This window comes from Enoplosus armatus, chromosome 13 (assembly GCF_043641665.1).
Source record: "Enoplosus armatus isolate fEnoArm2 chromosome 13, fEnoArm2.hap1, whole genome shotgun sequence".
NCBI lineage: Eukaryota > Metazoa > Chordata > Actinopteri > Centrarchiformes > Enoplosidae > Enoplosus > Enoplosus armatus.
Window position 1 is genome coordinate 10,864,044 of NC_092192.1, and position 22,309 is coordinate 10,886,352.

The following is a 22,309-nucleotide window of genomic DNA, read 5'->3' on the forward strand; positions in this document are numbered from 1 at the left end:
GAGGAGACAGCAGTTTCTCCCAGAAATGAGCATTAGCAGAGTGGAAGGAACAATGTTCATTGTGTTTCTAAAAAGGGCTCATGGCCGCGCTGGTAGCAAGGGTTTGAATATACATGCACACACTGTGACACAAATGCTTCTTACCTGTAGTTTTTTTCTCTCTCTCACACACACACACATACACATATGCAAGGTTTATTTAGACTGTGTGTGTGTGTGTGTGTGTGTGTGCTCTGCAGGGAGAAGATGCCATTCCACCATGTGCGGGCGGGCCTGCTCTATCCAGACAACTACCTGAGCAGCTCCCTGACGGAGGGCAGTGAAGCCTTCCAGCTCACCAGCATCTCCACAGAGGAGCTGGGAGGTGAGTGTGCTGACACAGTGAGAGAGGGTGGGAGGTGGGGGTTCAGAGCAAAGTGTGAGGTACTTGCAATTAATGTTTCACTTCTGGAACAATGCAGTTACAGCGCTCCAATTCTCCCGGGGAAAGGTTTTTCCATTTAGCCATTTTGTCAGAGCTTGACTGGATGCATTGGTTTCCAATTACGTTGCTTATGAAATAAAATCAGTCAAAGCACTCAGAATGAAGCAGTGTCTGGCAGAAATAAGATATATATGAATTAGGATTGGTATCCTAATTCAAGTTTTGAATCAAGCTTGCACTAAATTTGATGCCACCAGCGCTCACAAAGGCCTGTTTGACAATTTGAGGTAAAGTAAAGCCATGTGTTGTGTATGTAAACAACCAAAAACATAAGTGAAATCCGCCATATTGAATGTAGCCTTTGTAAAACACAAATGTGCCTTTTACATTTAACACACTTTGCCTTAAATGTTTTTGGGTTACATTACAGTAAGATTTTTGGATGAATTTTGTTGTGATTTTTTTATCTATTGTTTTATACAAAAATGTCTAAATATGACCACTTCAAAAAGGACTCATATGAGTGTTTTGTGATACAACACCATTACGATTAAAGGAAAACTATGGTTTACAATATGGGTTTTTATGTAGCTCTGGCCATTGGTTGTGTAAGTTATGATAACATTATGATATGACATAATTTCAGTTACTCACCAAAGTAATTCCTGAGATGTGGCAAAGTTGGATAGTGAAATAACTTTGACCTACAGTACTTGCTGTAGTACTCACTCACATCTTTCCTGTGCCTTAGCATTAGGGATAATTAGCGTCATTATAGGTGCACTCACTTTCAGTATTACCTCCAAATAGAGTGGTATCTAATCTGGCAAAATTGTCAGCTTGTTTTCAACCTGCATGATTGTCTGAGGGCTTGTACTTTTTTGTGCCGTTGGACATTTAGCTTTTTTCCCCAGATCTCAGCAATTGCTGATGATGGATAGAGCTAAGAAAATAAAACCCATGTAGAATAAAAATTACAGTTTTCTTTTAAATTGGCTTAAATTGACACAGTGTGTTTTAGTGTCATGCTGTTTTTTCAGTGCATGTTCAGTGAGTGACCACAGGTTCAGGGATCCTAAAGCATACTGTATGTCATACATTTGGGTCCTGATTTGAGGCTATCCTATGACTCACATGTGCTAATTAACCAGCTGCACAAAACAAAGACTTCTACACTGCACTGAGTGCATATATTTCTGAAATGGGTTGCTTTGGTGGGAAAGAAACAGCTAATCCTGTCACTGTGTGAGGACTGAGAGCACAAGAGTGTGTTTCTGACTGAGGCTGTTTGTTTGTGTTTATACATGTGGGCTATTGTAGTTTGCTCGAATGAGCTTTAGTATGAAGTACTTTGTTGCATAAATCTTTTAATCCAATGTCCCTTGTGCACAACGCGATTCAACCCAGTTCACTAAAACAGTTGCTTTAGTGTACTGAAAGCAGAGCTGGTACAGTGACTGAAACGTCTCATCACCATTAGTTCGGTTGGCCTCTGTCTGTGTTTTGTTTGTCAAGGACAGCGGGAAGGGTAAAGTAGTTTGGACCTATGTAGAGCTATTATATAAATTACATTTGGACTCTTAGACTCCAGACATTTTGATGAGGTATTATCTAAGCACCGTCAGCCACAGATCCAACACAACCAACGGGATTGTTTGATGTGGACAAAATATCCGTGGTATTTGCTGCCAGCATTTGAAAACTCCTAATCCCACTTCAGAGAGATGCTGGAGGTTCTTCTAGGATCATCTGTTAGCGCAGATAGAAGGCTAGTTAATCACCCCTGTGTTGGATCGCCGCTATCCTTTTCTCTGGTTCTGAGGCGTTTCATCAATCAGAGTGAGAACATGTATAGTCCTGGGGGGTTGACTTCGTAATACACAGCCGCACACAGGCAGGGCTGCATGCTCACACACAAACACACAGGCACTGCACAGCTAACACAGGCCAGCTCATTCATACCCTATTGAAAATGTACTCACTATTGAGCTGCATACAAATACATCTCACTTTGTTTTGGGAGGCCGCACACTCACCCGCATTCCCAATCCCTCGCCTCTGGTTCTCACTTTATTTAGTGAAAGAGAAAGGGAGGCAGTGGCACGGTGCTCGAGTCTAGTTATCAGCCGTGGGGGATATTTACAGGCTTAGATGGGGGCTGCAACTGAACTTCGGTTCTCGCGCAACTGACAGGGCAAAGACAGGCACAGGCGGCAGATCTGAGACGGACTTATTACACAGAGGAAGGAAGGAGCAGCATGTCAGGACGAGAATATTAATGACACACAGCCTGAGAGAGACAGAAAGAGATGAACTTCATGTAAAATTCATTGTTTCAGTTAGGAAAAGGATTAGTCTTAGGGGAAACTGTGATTTAAATTCCATCGTGCAGCAGGCTATTACTCTTCTCAATTGTGTTTCTCCTGTAAAGATTTGCACAAATGCCGAATGCCAGCTGAAATGACACCCTCTCCCACCCCCGAAGTGTAGAGATCCACAGAGAAATGGAGTGCTTGCCCGTGAAAAGATGTTGAATAAAGACTTGCAAAGTCTGTCCTGTCTCTGCTGTCTTTATCAAGTCGATAAATACGACGACCTCCACCCCAACCCAAAGCTCCGCCTCCCCCCTCCACCCCCGCTCAGTTAGTGCCAACTGATTGACAGGTAATTAGCCGGAGATTGACCAGGGTATTTTGTAAGAGGGTCCTCAGAGGTTTGAGTAATTGTGCTGCACGAACAGATAGATGCCTCGTGAGCTGTGTGCGTTTACTTACAAGTTAGAAGGAAGCCTTTTATGTGGGAGGAGAGAGTCGGAAATGCTCTTGGCAACGCTGGTGGTGATTGTGCTTTGTGGAAGGATTGGTACAGGCCCCTTGGGGGTTGGAAAATACAATAAGTATATAAAGATGTAAGAGAGACAAGGAAAGAGAGTGAGTGAGGGAGAGGAAGGGGGGGGGGGGGGTTGGAGGGGTGGGAGCAGGAGATCACCCTCACCTTGATTTGCCTGAGAGGAAGACTGCAGCACTTCCCCTTAATGGGAAAGCCTGTTATCAGCACCAGGGAAGCACCTTTCAACACCGTCTACAGACCCGCTAAAATCTGTTAATCATTAATTTCACCTCATGGATTATTCCATCTCACTGACACCATCTGATGGCTCACTGTTACATTTTGGGATTTTACGAGCCTGAAGACGCAATTGAATCATTGTGGAAGTCTTTCAGCAGTTTTTATGGTTACAAATTGTTAAAATCAACAAGTCCCGAAATCTAAACAGCAAGTAGGTTGTTTGTCATTGCCCTCCAAATATATGAGGAGCATTTTCTGATACTGGTGCTCCTGATGTCAAGATAACCTTGTTCTGGTTACAAGTGAGTCATATTATTCTGGTCTGCGACCACTATAGTTATATATATAGATTTGGTTATATTTAAACACAAAGACTGCACAGTTAAACCTGCAGTTTTATTTTTTTGGACACATGGCAGCCGTGCAACAAGCTTTAAATGCAGCACCGCTTTTTAAGTTGACATGGTGAACATGTCAGCAAACCGTTGCTTATTTACACATCCAGCAGATACAGAGCAACATTAGCATTCAATTCACTTTCTTTTAGCTCTGCTTTTGGACTCTACCACCTCCTGAGGAATATTCGTCTCTTTAGCTGCTAAGCTTTCACTATGTTCACCACCTAGTCGCTAACTGTGTCTGTCTGCTGTTTGATGCTGAGCAGGTAGTGTACAGTGGGGTTTTTAGAGCTTTATCACTGAATAACAGCTTCCTTCCTACTTCCTACAGTGCCATGAGAGTGGTGAGACTGAACCAGAAAGAGTAAAGTTGTTTTAAAAAAATATTAGCTGAATGTTCGCACAGCTGATGGGAACTGCAAAGTCATTTAATCCATTGTCGATATATGATATAAAAATATTGATTATAACCACTTTAGGGTTAGAGAATGATTGTGGTAATGATTAAAAGAAACTGATGCTAAATGAAGATAAGAGACGGGATGCAAACAGCAGTCAAAGTTAGTGTCAAAGTCACAGTTTGATGACCCAACCATCCACCCTGACCTCCTTCCTGAGAGGTTCATCACACTATTTCTGCCTTTGCGCCTGAGAGACAACAGTCATTATTCACACGACCACAAGATCTGTAGCGTAACAAGCAGTATGGATAAATGGAAATGATAACAGACATCACAGAGAGACACAAAGATCAAACACACAGAATGTCAAGGAGACAATTTAAAAAAGAAAATGACACACCAACAAAGCAAGAAAACAACATTTCAAGCCACAATGATTGTACCTGTACTGTGAAAGTGAAAAGAAACCTTCTAATAACAAGAAAAATGTTTCAGAGTCAGTTACAACATCTCAAATATGAATGAATGAATAAAAGGAAATTAATAAAATAGGGAAACACACCTCTTTAGAACACACACACACACACACACACACACACAGGCAATAAAGATAAACATCTGCTACGATGAGCCCTCGACCTTTAAGACACGTACAAAACAAGGAGAGGAAAATAAATGAAGAAGTGAAGGACGGGTGAAAGACACATTCACATCTTACACCACACCTGCCAACCTCGTCCCAAACAAACCAGAAACTCACACATCAGCAGCAACAAGACGGCCAAATCACACACTGAACTCTTCACATAGAAAATAAATGGATCCACCACAATGTTAACAAAACATTGCATAATATGCTGTTTATCTATACAAATATTTATCTATATATAAATATATAATACATTTCATGAAATACTCACAGAATGAAAACTGACCAAAATGATCTACAACAGTAAAATATGTACGTGTCTTCTTTCCCCAAAGGACAGAAGGAAAGGAGGAAGGTAGACAGATAGCAATGTACAGTGATATGTTCTGTGTTTGTCGTGCAGAGATCCGTGAGGCGTTTCGTGTTTTGGATCGGGATGGGAATGGTTTCATCTCCAAACAAGAGCTGGGCATGGCCATGCGCTCCCTGGGTTACATGCCCAGCGAAGTGGAGCTGGCTATCATCATGCAGAGACTGGACATGGATGGTGAGGCACTACATAAGGACACACACTTGGGTGCATGCACAGAGCATGCACACACACATGCAAACACACAAAGGGAACCTTTACATCAAAGGACAAGTGTGTGGATGTTTAACATATACTGTGTATAATGTTTGGTTATAGTTGCTGTGTCTGCATTAAAATATGATGTGTACAAGCTTGAAGAAGAATATTTTCCTTCCAAAGAAAGCAAGCCGTATGAATATTTCTATGTGTTGAATTTTAATGTGATGTAAATGAAAAACACTGTTAAATGGTGCCAAAAACACACAACTTAATGCCTCTTTCACTTGCTTGAGGCAAAGTGGGATTTTGAGTTACAGCTTTCTTCAAAATGTTCCTGCAAAATTGTTTCTGAACTGCCGTAAGAGCAGCAGGTGGTCAATTGTCAAAAACAAATTCCCCTGGAGACAATAAAGAGAGAACCTGTCTGCTCTTGCTCCTTAAACTCCAGCTCTGCCTGTAAATTCACAGAGGATTGCATTTACTCCTAAGCAGTCCCTGCATCACAAACAAGCTAGTCAATCTTTCAACTGGTTCTTATCTGCCTGCTCTTGATTCCACAGCCCGCGGCAAATATCAAAGGTCAAAGCTAAAAGCTTTTTGCTTTTGCCTCCATGAGTAGTCTGACCAACTGAGAGCAGCGCAGCCATTTGTCCTGAGGAGAGACAGAATCCCTCTTAAAATCCTCTACCTCTGACTTCTATCAGCTCGATGTCGCCGCTAATAAAGCGCTGAAAGCGGGTCACAGGCACAATTAGCTGAAGAATGTCAATTATTATCAGGTGTTAGACAACCTGCACAGCCCTTCAGATGATTAATTTTATGTCATTAAATCCCTCCCTCACAAATCTTAATCCGCTGATCTTCTTATCCTTCCTCCAGGTTTTAGGCAAAGTAGTCTTAACATATAAAATTATATTGTGTCAATTTAAAGCTGCATTTTTGAGAAACTGCAGTCAGGTTTCAGAACAGAAAGCTGATGCTGTTCGTTACTGATAATATACTGTTTTACAAGGTAACGCTTCACTTTACGGGCGAAGACGTTTCCCGGAAAGAACTGGGCAACTTTGCACCACTTGTAGGGAAGAAATGAGCAGCTCCATCCCAAGTCAACATTATTGAAAACGTAATTCTCCATACACATTGAATTGTATGCTTACCTGTTGACAAATTTCACATTGTTGCTCAGCTGGTCTGCTGTGCACTGACTGAAAGACTCTCTAGGAATTCACAGCAATTAATTAGAATTCATTCATTGCAAGAGTACCAGTTGAATTCTGTCTCTATTTTCCCTGTAATTAGTACCAAATTACATAGTTCTTTCTCGGGAACGTCTAGGAAATTATTCAGAAATTACAGACCCGAAAAATAAAGAGTTTTCCTACCACCAATACTAACACAGCAGCACTGAGACTTGTGCACACTCCTACTAATGCATCTGATATGCTACTTATTATAACAAACAATAAATAGAACATTAGATAACGCTGTATATGCAGTAACTCAGTTTATAAGACATGCTGTCGTGGAGCTGCTCACTGAGTATTAATTCCACGGGACGATGGCTGTTGATTGCTATCTCTTACAACACGCAGCAGTAGGATACGTAATGCAAACACTTACAAGTTGTGTCCTGTGAATTTAAATGTTGCGAAAATGTTCCCTGAATTGTCGCTTCAACGTGAAAACGATTCCCACAATCGCTTGCACACAGACACACACGCGGGCACGCACTCGCACAGGTGCATGCACCTTATTTGAAAGGTGAAGTCGTGCTGATGATGCATGGGTGTTTGTCATGGATGAGGGCACATCCATCTGTTGATCCATCTCAGGGCTCTTTTCTTTGTTTCAGCAAGCAAATAAACTTCAGCATAAAATGCATTATTTAGCTCCGGTCTGCCAGCCTTCCTGTCTGTGTATCTGATTTTCTGTTGTCCCGGTCTATCTGTCTCCCTGCCTTTCACTGTGTGTGTGTTTGTGTGTGTGTTTGCCCGCAGGGGACGGCCAGGTGGATTTTGAGGAGTTCATGACAATACTGGGGCCCAAACTGCTGTCGTCCGACAACAGAGAAGGATTCCTGGGTAACACCATCGACAACATCTTCTGGCAGGTGAAAGACTAGAGCTGTTTCTCATCACACACAATCCTCATCATTTATCAGCTCCATCCTGTACGCCTCCTCTTACTTTTCAGCAGTCAGAGCAAGTCTTACATCCTTAAGCACAGCCCTAGTTTCTGCAGGGACTCTGCAAAGACACACACACCGACTTAAGTGCAAAAATACACACACACACAGAAACACACTCTCAGCCCCCCACCTGCTTCTCCTGCTCTCTGACAAAAACAGAGACTTTTTTTTCTTTCGTCTCAGGGCCTTGAAGGAAACGAGACCTGCTGAGAATTAAGTGTGTTTTCTTTATGTGAGTATGTGTATGTTTTTGGGTTCGGTGTGTGTTTATCCCTCACAGTGCTGCAGAAGGTATTACCATAATAAAGATTTCAGGGATGTGCTCCTGTATGTGGAGAGTCTGAGCTTGTGTGCTTTGAGATGTCCAAACTGGGCTCAGTGGTGATTAAGGCTGCAGCTCATCTACATGCTTTTGAACGTGCTTCCTTTGTTTTTTAAAATTGCTCCAGACAGAAAATTTGCTGCTCTCAGAGTGTTGTTTTTTGCATCTTAGGTAAGACATGCGACAATAATGAAAAGTGCAAGCGTTTTGAGTGTCTGTGTGTGTTTGAGTGTGTAAGGGGGTGGGGGGAGAGCGAGTGTGAGGACGGCTGGTTGAGCAGGGTGACAGCTCTTAGGAAGCTGTTCTCTGCTTTCCTTGAGTCAAATAAGAGGAGAAACATTTAGGTGGTGACTCACTGAAATGAGGAGGTGTGTGCGTTTGAGGTTGCACACACATACTGGGCCACATTTACATAGACATCCGAGATTTCATTGTGCAATCACTTCAGAAAATATCATTAAAAAAACAAGCATCTATGCTGTTCACACATCGGAAAACAAATGAAACTAATGCAAAAAACAGCTGATTTTAATATCAACATCATTTCTTCATGAATTGTGTGAAATAGAACACCTTTTATAAATGAGACGCATTGCATCTATGAAGGAGGGATGGAGCAAGACGGACTACGGTGCGCCAGCCAGCGAGGCTAAAGGAGATGAGAGAATAGAGAGGCAAGCTGGACAATATGTGGGGATGGGGAGGGAGGCGGGGGGGGGGCGGGGGGATGCCCCACATAGAGACACAAGAATATAAAGGAAAACCACAAAGGAGGAGAGTGGAAGAAAATGAAAGAAAGAGGTACGAGAGACTGTGATTCATGAAGGTCGCAGACAGTGTGCGTCTCAGGGGTGATTTAAAATGTTCACCTCCCACAAAGGGAGAGAGAGAGACGGACCAAAAGAAAACAGGAAGAAGGGGAGGAAGAGGAGAGAAGCAGGGAAGGAGAGAGGGAGCGAGCAATGAAAGCAGAGAGCAAAAGAATATAGGAAGCGAGAGGAGGAGGAAGAGGAGGAGGAGGGGGGTTGAAATGGTGGGAGGAAGTGTGTCTCTGAGGACTGTGAGAGCAGCGTTTTGTGTGTATGTTGTGTGTGTGTGTCTGTTTATATTTCACAGACCTCAGAGGGAGACAGGAAGAGAGGGAGAGTCATTGTAATGAAAAGAGAGAGATGGAGGAGAAGGAGGCACATCATGGTGGGCCATAATGACTCAGTTCAGTATGTTCAGATAATATCCTCGCACAGTGAGATGTATGATGATTGACCTCTTTGGGGAGACTGGAGTTGGTATGTTTTGTGTGTAATTACTTTTTTCCTCTTTGTGTGCATTTGTGTGTGTGTGTGTGTGTGTGTGTGTGTGTGTGTGTGTGTGTGTGTGTGTGTGTGTGTGTGTGTGTTGAATACATTTTGTGCGTCCTCACGATCGTATCCTACTTGTTTGATTCAGTGTACCGTGGAAATATCCGAAAAACAGTTCTGTTTTTCTGTTTATTTTCTGCTGTAGCATGGCCTGAGTAAAACCTCGGGGAGATTTAGATATCTGCTTTGAAAAACTCCTGACTCAAGTTACCACACTTCTGCTGACAGTCAGTAAATTAGATTTTGAAAAAAGAAGCACCCTGTCTTCCACTGCAAATTAAGCTACAGCGCCTGAAGATAAAAAAAAAACAACAATCTTTTTAGCCAATATCATAACAATGTTTATAGTCTAAAAAATATGTTTGCATTGAGCGAGTGCAGGAGAGAAGACTGCAAAATCTTCTATTGTTTTACAGTAGCTGAAAATGTCTGTATTAGTGTCCAATCTTACATTCATACATTCATCATGGCAGATGCTTTTTGTCTTAAGGGACTACACACATCAGGAGCAGTTTTGTGGTTCTCACTAAGGACTCCTGACTCAACATGTAGACAGGAGAAATCAGGGATTGAGCCAACCCCACGATAAATGCCCAATCTGCTCCTCCGCTTGAGCTACTTCCACCACCAAAGCATGTTTAACCCCACTTACCATCAATTATGTATAGCCTTCTTAAAGAGTGACTTAACACCCCCTGAAAATCTATCTGGAGGTTAGGGTTGGGGGATGCTTAATTTCTCATCTTGCTGCAGTGATGTACAGATGTACACCAGGACCGTGTGACATCACTGTTTGGTTACAGGTGAAACAAAACACCTGAAACAGGCTTTTAACCAGAGAGTGCAGTGAAACACTGCTTTTCATCCTGGTGTTAAGTTACTCTTTAACATTACAACTGACCATTTTAAAAACCATGCTGTAGCGTCTGGTTGGTTACACGGCTGCTTGTATGCAACTAAAACTACTTAGTAACAAAATTCAGCACCTCTAAAGCTCACTAATTAACATGTTGCATATTGTTTGTTTAATCAGTAGAAAAACTGTGTAAAAACACCAAGTTGTGCTTTTACGGGGGGTTATGAGCAGGACTGTTTCCTGTGCCGGTGCAGTGACTTCCTGGAGTCTCTAGTCAGACTCAGAATCAGAATCAGAAACTGTTTATTGCCAAGTAACATACATTACAAGGAATTTGCCGTGGTCTGAAGGTGCTATTGTTTTGACAACAAATATGTAGAATATAAAAGGTAAAATAAGAATAAAAATTAAAATTAAAATAAGATAAGATAAATAACAAACAGTGCAGTGACCAAAATAAAGTAAAGTGTCGTTAATGTAACGCAGGGGGGACAGGGGTGATGTACGTTAATATAACGTATAACTTGTGTTTGTGTTCGGGGGGGGGGGATCAATGTAAGTTTGTCAGGTTGACTACAGAGGGGACCCCAAAACTCCAGGAAGTCACTGCTGGCCAAGCAATAGTCCTGTTTTCTCTCTTTATGCTAAGCTAAGCTAACCATCTCTTGGTTCCAGCTTCACATTGAACTGGACAAACATGAGAGTGGTATTGATACTCCTTTAATGTTAGAAAGTGTGTCAAAGAAACATGCTTTGTATGCCCAACCATTCACCTTGACATTCTCGGCAGACTCTTTTATTTGTGTCAAAAGTTACGTTACGGTTTTTATCAAAGTTTTCTACCATTAACGTTTGTTTTTTAGCTCTACACCTGTAAGTATTTCATCAATTACGGCAGAGACTGAAAAGAAGGGTGAATGAAGCAGAATGATATAGCCGACCAGTGACACCCTGCCCTCTGTTGAGACAGTCTGCAGTGTTCTTACTGATGGCCAGTGGTGCCAAATGTAGAGTAAAAACATGGTGTGTCTCTGTTACATAATAACTGCCATTTGGTGGATGATTTCATTCAAAGTGCAGTACCATAAGTGCAATCATTTTAACAATGTTGGCTAAAAAGTGACCAGGACAGGTCCTCTTCGGTCTCAGCACCTCAAAGGTGGAGCGTTTTGCTTCAGAGTGACAAAATATGGTGATATTTTTAGAAACCATCTTTGATTACATCACACACAACTGTGACTGATTCTGTTTCTGTGGATCTAATTCATCTATTATTCATTTGTGGTTGGCTGTAGCCTCTGCTGTCTTTGTTAAAAATAACTTATCTTACCTGCAATTCTAACTAACATGCATCCTCTATGTGTGTGTATGTATTTGTGTATACATTTTCCTTTTGGTTAAAGCACTTTGGTACAAACGTGGTTTGTTTTCCAAGACAGAAGCTTTACTTGAACTTTAAGGTGTCACCTAACCCTGACAGCACTGCTGCTAGACAGAAAGCCAGGAGAAACTGAGTACCGAATAAAAGAAACAATGCTTGTAGGTTGTCACTCTGGGTGACTTTTTAGAGAAGGGTCAGAAGACAAAGCAGGTGGACGACTGATGAAACAAGCTTGTGCTGTTTGAGGGCAGGCAGGATTAGACAGGAGGAACGGCGTGTAAGCACCTGTTCTTCTGATTGATGTGTCCTGGCTCCTTCAGTATGTCACCGGTCACTGCTCCCGATCCCCTGCTGTTTTCCTGTCTCACGCACACTCACAGTCACACAAATACACACACATCACATATTTGAGTTCATTCAGTGAAAGACAAAATGCTCTGACAGGCAAACTCTCGAGTATTCGCATCCCCTGTTCATTACTCTGTGTGTGTGTGTGTGTGTTTGTGCGGACGTGGATGTCCTTCAGAGACCGGGCAGAGGGAGAAATCACTCTGTTGGTTGGTAACAGGTAGCGGCTCCACTGTGGCTTTTTCCCCCCTCAGACAGACAGACAGGAACATTGTACATTCTCCGTGCTCCAGCACTGAGCTGTCATGTTGTCTGTCCTGCGGCTGCAGTCCAAAGAGTTGTTCCTCCATTTCCTAGCATCCATTCAAGGCAGAGACAGCTTTGGCAAGCAGGACAGCAGAAATTAGGCAGCTCAGGCCCTCCAACTGCTGCTGCCACTCCCTGTTTCTCTGCCCCTGAGTGCCACACAAGGCTGCATGAGTCAGAGCAGTTAAAGGTCCAATCTGTATTTTTGTTTGACCATAGAAATTTAAAGTATTATCATATATGTAATAGAAGAATTTGAGTTGTTGGTAAAAATCATCATTATTGAAAATGTAGGCGTGTTTTGCAGCTGTGTAAACATGATCTTTACTGATAACAAACCTTAAATAGCAATCAGAAAATGTTAGTAACTGAGATAAAGTTGTCGTTTAGTGTTAGTTCATGTTTAAACTTACTCTTGATCAGGTGCTTACAACATATGATGCTGTAATTTTGAATCTTTCGTTTGTTGTGTCGGACCACCCCTCTACCTGTATGCTCTCCTGTCACTTTTGCTTGTCTGCACGAGTCCTTTCAAAAAGGAAAGAAAAAGGTTGTTTTAGTTTAATATTGATCCAAGCTCTTTTTGGTTGCTGTCTTCTACCTTAGCTGCCAGTAGAGTATCTGGATGTGTTTGTGTGCGTCTGTGTGTGTTTGAGTGACAGGGGGAAGAGGCAGGGACAGAAAACCAGACAGAGACTGAGCAATTTAATGAGTGTGTTTGTCTGTGTATGTGTGAAATGATTCTTTACTGCAATGTCCCAGGTGTGCTATTTCTGTTTGTTGCTGTTCCTGTGCATGTGTGTGTGTGTGTGTGTGTGTGTGTGTGTGTGTGTGTGTGTGTGCATCCACATGCATGTTTCCATAATTACAGTGAAAATCACCTGTAAAGGCGGCATGGATTGGATTAGATTGGAATCAATGTATTTACAGAGCTTTTTGGCTGCATATCAATGCACACAGAAGCAGACATGCAAAATTCATAAAGAACCGACTCAATATTCCAGGTTTAATGCATACATAAAATGTGTGTTTGCATGTGTGTACGTGTACATCTTGGTAGATGATATCATACCTCTGAATTATCGCGCTGATATCTTGGTAACGTTCCATTGATTGAATTTGTTGCAGTGCTGCAATCTGACATTACAGAGAACACCAATAAATAGAGCTGGGTGTAATTAGAATTTTTTGCATTACCAATACCAAAACAAGACTTTTTTCGCTACCTCGCTTTGAGAAAGGTTTGTCTACAAAACCATCAAATGTTAAATGTTATCTAAACACGAGCACTTAAGAACCCGAACAAATAGATGTCCAAATCATGCATTAAATCGATATATCTGGTTAAAGGAATAGTTCGACATTTTAGGAAATACACTTATAAGCTTTCTTGCTGAGAGTTAGATGAAAACATCGATGCAATATCTCATATTTGTCAGTTAAGATATGAAGCTACAACCTGGAGACAGTTAGCTTAGCATAAAGACTGGAAGCAGCCTCTGAAGCTCACTAATTAACATGTTATCTTGTTTGTTCAATACATACACACTTGGACAAAATTGTGGGTACCCTTCCGTTAAAGAAAGAAAAACCCACAATGGCCACTGAAATAGCTTGAAACTGACAAAAGTAATAATAAATAAAGATTTACTGAAAATTAACTAATGAAAATCAGACATTGCTTTTGAATTGTGGTTCAACAGAATCATTTTGAAAAACAAACTAATGAAACTGGCCTGGACAAAAATGATGGTACCCCTAGAAAAGATTGAAAATAATTTGACCATAGGGACATGTTAAACCAAGGTGTGTCCTGTAATTAGCATCACAGGTGTCTTCAAACTTGTAATCAGTCAGTCTGCCTATTTAAAGGGTGAAAAGTAGTCACTGTGCTGTTTGGTATCATGGTGTGTACCACACTGAACATGGACCACAGAAAGCTAAGGAGAGAGTTGTCTCAGGAGATTAGAAAGAAAATTATAAACAAGCATGTTAAAGGTAAAGGCTATAAGACCATCTCCAAGCAGCTTGATGTTCCTGTGACTACAGTTGCACATATTATTCAGAAGTTTAAGGTCCACGGGACTGTAGCCAACCTCCCTGGACGTGGCTGCAAGAGGAAAATTGATGACAAATTGAAGAGACGGATAATACGAATGGTAACCAAAGAGCCCAGAACAACTTCCAAAGAGATTAGAGGTGAACTCCAAGGTCAAGGTACATCAGTGTCAGATCACACCATCCGTCGCTGTTTGAGCGAGACTGGAATTTGCCAAAATGCATATTGACAAGCCACAAAGCTTCTGGGAGAATGTCCTTTGAACAGATGAGACAAAACTGGAGCTTTTTGGCAAGTCACATCAGCTCTATGTTCACAGACGCAAAAATGAAGCATACAAAGAAAAGAACACTGTACCTACTGTGAAACATGGAGGAGGCTCGGTTTTGTTCTGGGGCTGCTTTGCTGCATCTGGCACAGGGTGTCTTGAATCTGTGCAGGGTACAATGAAATCTCAAGACTATCAAGGCATTCTGGAGCGAAATGTGCTGCCCAGTGTCAGAAAGCTTGGTCTCAGTTGCAGGTCATGGGTCCTCCAACAGGATAATGACCCAAAACACACAGCTAAAGACACCCAAGAATGGCTAAGAACAAAACATTGGACTATTCTGAAGTGGCCTTCTATGAGCCCTGATCTAAATCCTATTGAACAACTGTGGAAGGAGCTGAAACATGCAGTCTGGAGAAGGCACCCTTCAAACCCGAGAGAGCTGGAGCAGTTTGCTCACGAGGAGTGGGCCAAAATACCTGTCGACAGGTGCAGAAGTCTCATTGAGAGTTACAGAAATCGCTTGATTGCAGTGATTGCCTCAAAAGGTTGTGCAACAAAATATTAATTTAAGGGTACCATAATTTTTGTCCAGGCCAGTTTCATTAGTTTGTTTTTTTAAATGATTCTGTTGAACCATAATTCAAAAGCAATGTCTGATTTTCATTAATTAATTTTCAGTAAATTTTTATTTATTATTACTTTTGTTAGTTTCAAGTTATTTCAGTGACCATTGTGGGTTTTTCTTTCTTTAACGGAAGGGTACCAACAATTTTGTGTGTATAAAAACCAACGTGTAACAACGATATGTTGTGGTTTCATGGGGTGTTATGTGTTGGACTGTTTCTTGGCCGGGAGCAGTGACTTCCAGCAAGTCACTGCTCCCTGCCGAAAGATAGTCCAGCATGATGCCACTTTATACTTTGGTTTTGGTACATACAAACAAACAGCATGTAACATGTTCATTGGTGAGCTTTAGTGGTGCTGGTAGGCAGATTGTGTTACTGATGGACAGAGCCAGGCTAGCTGTTTGCCCCTGCTTCCTGTCTTTATGCTAAGCTAACAGACTCCTGGCTATAGCTAACAGACAGATATGACAGCAGTATCAATCTTTTCATCTTTTCGCAGCAAGAGAGCAAATAAGCATTTCAAACGATTAGAACGAAGAATAAGTAAAGTGCACATTTGACCGGGCATTCGATGTCAGGTTTCAGGAACTGATGGTTACATTTTGGTCAATACCAATATTGTAGTACAATTTCTCCCATCAGCTAGTTTTCCTTTGGTAAACAATATCTGTTGTTTTACCTAAAGTGGATGAGCATGAAAGATGTTTTTAGAGTTTAACGAGCATGGCTATAAAACATGATCGTTCCCTCGTTGAAATGAGCATCTCCTCTTCACCATCACAACACTTTTACGTCTCCATCACCATTGTCTGCCAGTTCTGTTTTCTCAGTCTGTGTCTCCCACTACTTCCTTCATCTCAGTTTTCTCTGACCTCACCATACTTTCCCATTTTCTCATCTCACTGTATCACTCTCTCTTCTCTGTCTCGATCAGCCCCCTATTTTCTTCCTCTTTCCCTCGCCTGCCTCAGTATGTCCATCTGTTGTGCTAAACCAAGCGACTGATTGTATTTGAGGCTGTCGGTGAGGTAAATAATCCAGACACTGATGCCAGTGGGTTTGAGGATGGTGTGTGCATGTGCGTCTAAGGATTGTAGGGGGTATCTGCTGGGGGGACAGGAAGGACGTGATGTTTTGGAAGGGCAGACAGGGAATAGGACAGACTCAGTCTTCCACTCAATGATTGGTCACACAACTGAGAATACAACCACCTACAAGAAAGTAAATGTGCCAGTATTTCCATTATCCACCTATATCAATGCACACACGCAGGTTCGCATACTGATTCAGGCACCCAAAAATAGCACCAGTGATGCACAGGCAAATACGCTGCCATTACATTACAACTGACACCTTTCCTACTTATGTAACATACCTGTACATTACACACTTAGGCAATAAAACGTAAATTCATGTATGCAGCTTGTACATTTCTCACCTTCATTCTTATCTTCTATATTTGTCTGCCCTCATAAAGCCAGTTTGTGGATGACTGTGTCTCTGCATTGATCGCCGTGTGCCCCTGCAGTTTGACATGCAGCAGCTGTCTCTGGATGAGCTGAAGCAGGTGCTGTTCCACGCCTTCCGGGACCACCTGACAATGAAGGACATAGAGAACATCATCATCACCGAGGAAGAGAGCCTCAATGAAACCTCAGGGAATTGCCCTGAGTATGAGGGAGGTGAGGAAGCTGTTCTTTGCTGTTATAAATACCTGTACTCTTGTAATCTTATACTGTAATTCCTCTATTTTACGCAGTAATTTGACACTGAGCAAGGTAAATGTATCCATGACCAAAACATTCTCCTAACATTAATCCAAATAACTAACTGTATGCTTAATCAAACTGTTTAAAGTATTGTCTGACATTTTGAGAAATACACTTGGAACAGGGCTAAACTAGCCTGTTTCCAGATCTCTGGATTACAACCCACATCTCTAATTTGTTCAACATTTCAAATAGGTCTGGTGTTATGCTCGTTGATGGATGTTTCTGTTGTTTATGAGAGACAATTGACCAATCACAGTTTAGCTAAGAATAGGGACGTCATCTTCCCACACAACTTGCTAGCTACCTTGCTACATTCATAAAAAATTTGGTTTCCTCAATTGGTGTGAAAAACGACTTCCTAGAGTCTCCACTGGTTGCCTGGCAACCTCACAGCGACAAGACTCAAACAAATCATTACAGCACGTAAATTGCTGTTTTTACATTTTTGTCTGTGTAGGGATTAAACAAACATGATGCATCGTGTTAACTACTGAACTTTAGAGCTGTTGCTCGGCATGTATTTGAACTTTAGGCATAAGCTTTTGGCATTTGGCCATACTACAGGACACAGATATGAGAGTGGTATCGATCCTCTCATCTAACTCTCTGCAAGAAAGCCAATAAGCATATTTTCCCAAAATGTCAAACTACTGCTTTAAGGCTAAATTGTAGACCAACAGACAAATTCACAAATCTATTTCTGCCTCCAGCAGTTGATACTACACATTTTGACATGAATGGAACAGTAATCTGTATTATGAAATCCCTGTATTATAAAGTCATCACAAGTGTCACTTAATCTACCAGAACAATGGGATAACATTTTAAGATGGGAGATGCAGCAGAGGCATTGAGATCGTGCAGAGTTCTGCAGTCTTTGTTAATTTTGAATAAAGTGGAAAAGACAGTGTAGTGTAGAGGATGATAAAACTTTTAAACACTTAAATGACTTTCTAAGTCTTGGTTTGGAAAATTCAAGGTGAAATCCTTCATTTTTAATCTGCTGCTATGCCAACATGATTATCTACTACAGAGGTTTCATCAAGGTGGTGATCGTGAGAGAAAGGTCAAGAATGCTGGGAAGGTATATTCAAGACAACAGATGTAATATTTGTGTGATGAAATCTATTAATCTCGAGGTCATGCGTGCATTTCTTTGGGCTTCAAAGCCAGGAACAGAGGCTTGATGTGTTACTAATGTCTGAGTGCCCAAGTGAAGGCATTTGTCTTGAGACATGAGACCAAGTTATGCTGCTTTAGGGAGAAACAAAAACCTTAATCTGACCCTGTGTTAGTTATGGTACAGAGCTAGCAATTGCCTTTCTGCTGTGAAACATCCAAAAGTCAGACTAGGACAAAGGTAAAGAAAGATCAAACGTGGTAGGAAAACTAGGAAAGTCTTAATGAATCCATTGGGTACTGGCCTACAGTCTCAGGGAGACCTAAAAAGAGACAGCCGGAAGGAAAGGGAGAAACTTAGCGGAGTAGGGACAGTGAAGGAGGAGATAAGAGGCTAAAGAAGGGATCAGGGAACTGCTGGCTTGGCACTCTCTTTCACAAAGTTTCTGGTGTTGAGGGAAGGGCGTGACATGGAGTTAGAGAGAGGAATAAGAACAGTAGAAAGAGGAGAAGCAGGCAGGGGGGAGAATAAAGAGGAGATGAAGAGGTAAAGAGCCTTTCTTGTAAAAACAGCTGTATGATTTCCCCACATTTAACCCTCTTCCTACATCCTCAACTTCCCTCTCTCTTGCATGCTTCCTTCCCTTCTTCTTCCTGTCCAGTGGGACTTTCACAGCCCCTCTTAGATCCACGACTCAGAGCTCTGACTTGATTTATTGATGCTGCGTTTGATTCTTACAAACTGAGACAAGAGGACTGACAGAGAGGAAACTTTTAGTTGTTGCTCTTGCTGCAAGGCCTGTTGGAGGACTCGTCTGTCTCTACTGCTCTTCCTCTTTCAATCTCCAGAGATGATGTCTTTCGGGGGAAAAAGGGCCTTTCAGCCCACACAGATAGGTAGCAAAACAAGTTCCACCTCACTCCTCTTGTCTTTGTTTTTGCTGCAGCATAGTGAGTATTAGAACCAGTTTGTGCCTCTCATGTATTCATCATTTATTGCGTAACGTATTAACGTATTAACGTATTAACGTATTAATGTATCATACATTGGAGACACTTCTACTGATGATCTAGGTCACAGAAATAAGCTGCAAAACACGGCAGCTAGAAATTTTAGCTGCTATTTAATCCATATTTGTTTTGTGTCAAAGAACAGAGGTGCACCTTGAGAAACAGGTTAAAAGTCATTCACTATACATGAATCTAATTCCTTTTATACAGGCACAGCAGAAGAGACTTTGAGGATGAATGAAATGTCTGAAATGTCAACTCAAAGGTCCATTTACTAGCTTTTTCAGAGCTTTCAACAGCATGTCACAGTCTTCGCTTAGCAAATGGAAGTGGCTCTGGTGTCATCACGAGAGCTTCGGTTATGTGATAACAGGTGGTCGTATATGGGTGGGAGATCGTACCCCCTGTGACTATTAAAGGACGGTCTTCAACGTCAAATGTAAATGGCCTCCTTGATCTTTCTTTAGCCATCCACTGACGTCTTTGTACTTACCTGAAATGCCGGCACATGACCATATGGTTTTGTAATTTATGAACTGACAGAATTGTTCATAAAATATTGTTTGAACCTAATGTTTTTATTTGATTACTTAAAGCTGTGGTTCGGTATTCTAGGAAAAGCAGGTTGTTTTTCTTGTTGACAATTAGATGAGAAGATTGATGCCACTCATATTTTGTGTGTGTGCTAAATGTGAAGCCAGTGCAGGCAGCTTAGCTTAGCATAAAGACTGGAAACGAGGGAACAGATAGCCTCACTCTGTCCAAAGAATCTGCCCATCAAATCTGTCTGTCAGCACCTTTCAGGCTCACTAATTACCACATTATATCTCGTTTGTTTAATACATACAAAAACTGAAGTGTAAAAACCTTTTATTGTTTTACAGGGGGTTGTGTGCTAGACTATTTCTTGGTCGGGCACGGTGACGGTTGTTTTTTTGTACAAATGAAATAAGCGAGATATAACGTGTTACTAATTGAGCTTTAGAGGTGCAGGTAGGTTTTGTACCTTTGGACAGAGCCAGAATAGTCACAAAGAGGCACAAACTAGGGCTAAAGAATAATGTGGTAACTTAACAGAACTATACTCTCGTCACTTATTTCTTTTCTCTTCTCTTTCACTCCTCTCAGTCCATCCCAAGAAGAAGAATCGGCAGACGTGTGTCAGGAAAAGTCTGATCTGCGCCTTCGCTATGGCTTTCATCATCAGTGTCATGCTTATCGCAGCCAATCAGATGCTGCGAAACGGCATGGAGTAACCAATTGCACTGTGAGCATGGGGAGTGGACAGAACAGCCATGACCTCACATCTTGTCTTTGCAGCCAAAGCTGGACCAGCCACAACCCAAGCACTTCTCTAAACAATCAGTTGAGTTTTGTTTGTTTTTTTAAAGTTTAATTTGAACTTAACTTTTAGAAGCAGACAATGTGAGTAAAATGACGAGATATTTGTTTTGCATTGAAGATGTCACCACGTAAAGTTACTGGACTTATAAAGAACCTGAAAACGAAAAGAATTATGTTTTTATATAAATCGTGAGAATAAATAGTACATTTTATTTTGCTGTTTTCGACACCAAGACCACCCTTTAAACTTGATTTTCTAATTACTGAAAACGTGTAATCAGGTGCTTTGAGCCATTCCTAATTTCAAAAACAAACAATGGTTGTTATGGACAACTGCATATTTAACCTAGAGAAGCTGCCTTGAATGTGAACTGAGTGAATGTGGGCACTGAATGTTGGGCACAGTATTTAAATGCATAGTAAATCCCTCACATCTCATATAGTCATGTATAAACATCACACCTTTTGTGAAACATGGACGTCCTCGGCTCAGTCCACTAATCTTGGGCCACATGAAGTCTTTATGTGTGTCCACAAGGAGCACAACTCAATACTCTTAAGGGACCACTTAAGAATCATCACTGTCCCACTATCTCTGCTCTTTAGTCTTAATACTGACTGATTGATTGATCATTTAACATTTACATGGGTGTGTAAAAGACAGTGTTGTCCACATACATAATGTGAGCTCAGAGAGAGAGGTGTAAAATATATGAAGGTAAAAAAAACAAGAGACATTAAATCAAATGACGGTGGAGCTATGGTTTTGGTTAATAATGGGGCCAGGCTGAGATAAATTATGATATTTTTAGTTATGTGTTGGTATAAAATGTTTCACCTCAGCATCTCATTGAAATGCTGCCCAACTGTGGTAAATATAAACCACGCAAAAGCATGCCAGTATATACACTGCCATACCAGACATTACACTAACTCCAGTTTCCCATTGATTTCACTTGTATATATAGTACTACTTAGCTTATGTAATGTATTATTCTCAACAGCAGAATGTATGAAGGGTAGAAAGTAGTGAGATAAATCAGGGATAAATACAGTAGAGCTGTGGTACACTGTTGGTACAGCTGTTCTCTTGGAAAAGGTTGCATCCTAGTGGTTAAAATGAGAACTGCAGCTAAACACTTGAACAACTGTGTTTACAAGGTGTTCAGAAGTGAAGAACAACGCCACTGAATTTGAGCTTTGATATGTGTCAGTGTCACAAGTGCAGTTTGGTCTGTATAGGAATAGAATTTTTTATTTTCACAACCCAAAATTTGTTGTCACACCACCAGTGTGCAGCTCAGGATTGGATGAGAGACTGAAGGTGGCTGCTGCAGTACCTGTGGTAGTTTCTGGGGTCATAGCTATGTTTTATGGTTCAGATCTGATAGCACTTCAATATCATAAAGCTGACTGGGATGGAAAAGTTTGGAAAAGGCCTTGTAGGAGGTTAAAATCATGCTCCTCGTCTTTTATAATGGAGCCGCCCGAGGTTGAACATCCCAATGACACCACAGATTAAATTTAAGGATGAAAATGTTTTTTTTTTTTTTATGTGGGTGTAGGGCTGGGCGATAAAGAGATGTCATTGTTTATCTACTGTCATTGGAATAGTAATTATATGTTCATATTTTGTTATTGTTGTCCAAACAAAGGAATCCAAGCAAATTTACATTCAGAACTAAGATTACCTGAAATTACGTTATTAGAGTTAGTGGTTCATTTCAGTGAACATTACTTGTATTATTTTATATGTGATTCTTTTGTGATATTAATATTTATCATAAAAAAATGTTCATTAATATTGTGACAATTATTTCAACCACATCGCCCGGC

The 22,309-nt window shown here is 41.2% G+C and overlaps 1 protein-coding gene across 1 annotated transcript; it reads left to right on the top strand.

The window, feature by feature from the left end:
* Positions 1–243: 243 nt before the first annotated feature.
* Positions 244–20,385, top strand: caln2 (calneuron 2). The gene is made up of 5 exons (XM_070917704.1): positions 244–364; positions 5,345–5,488; positions 7,510–7,622; positions 16,756–16,909; positions 20,258–20,385. The coding sequence occupies exons 1-5, from the start codon at positions 247–249 to the stop codon at positions 20,383–20,385; spliced, it is 657 nt and encodes a 218-aa protein (XP_070773805.1). The 5' UTR covers positions 244–246.
* Positions 20,386–22,309: the final 1,924 nt, after the last annotated feature.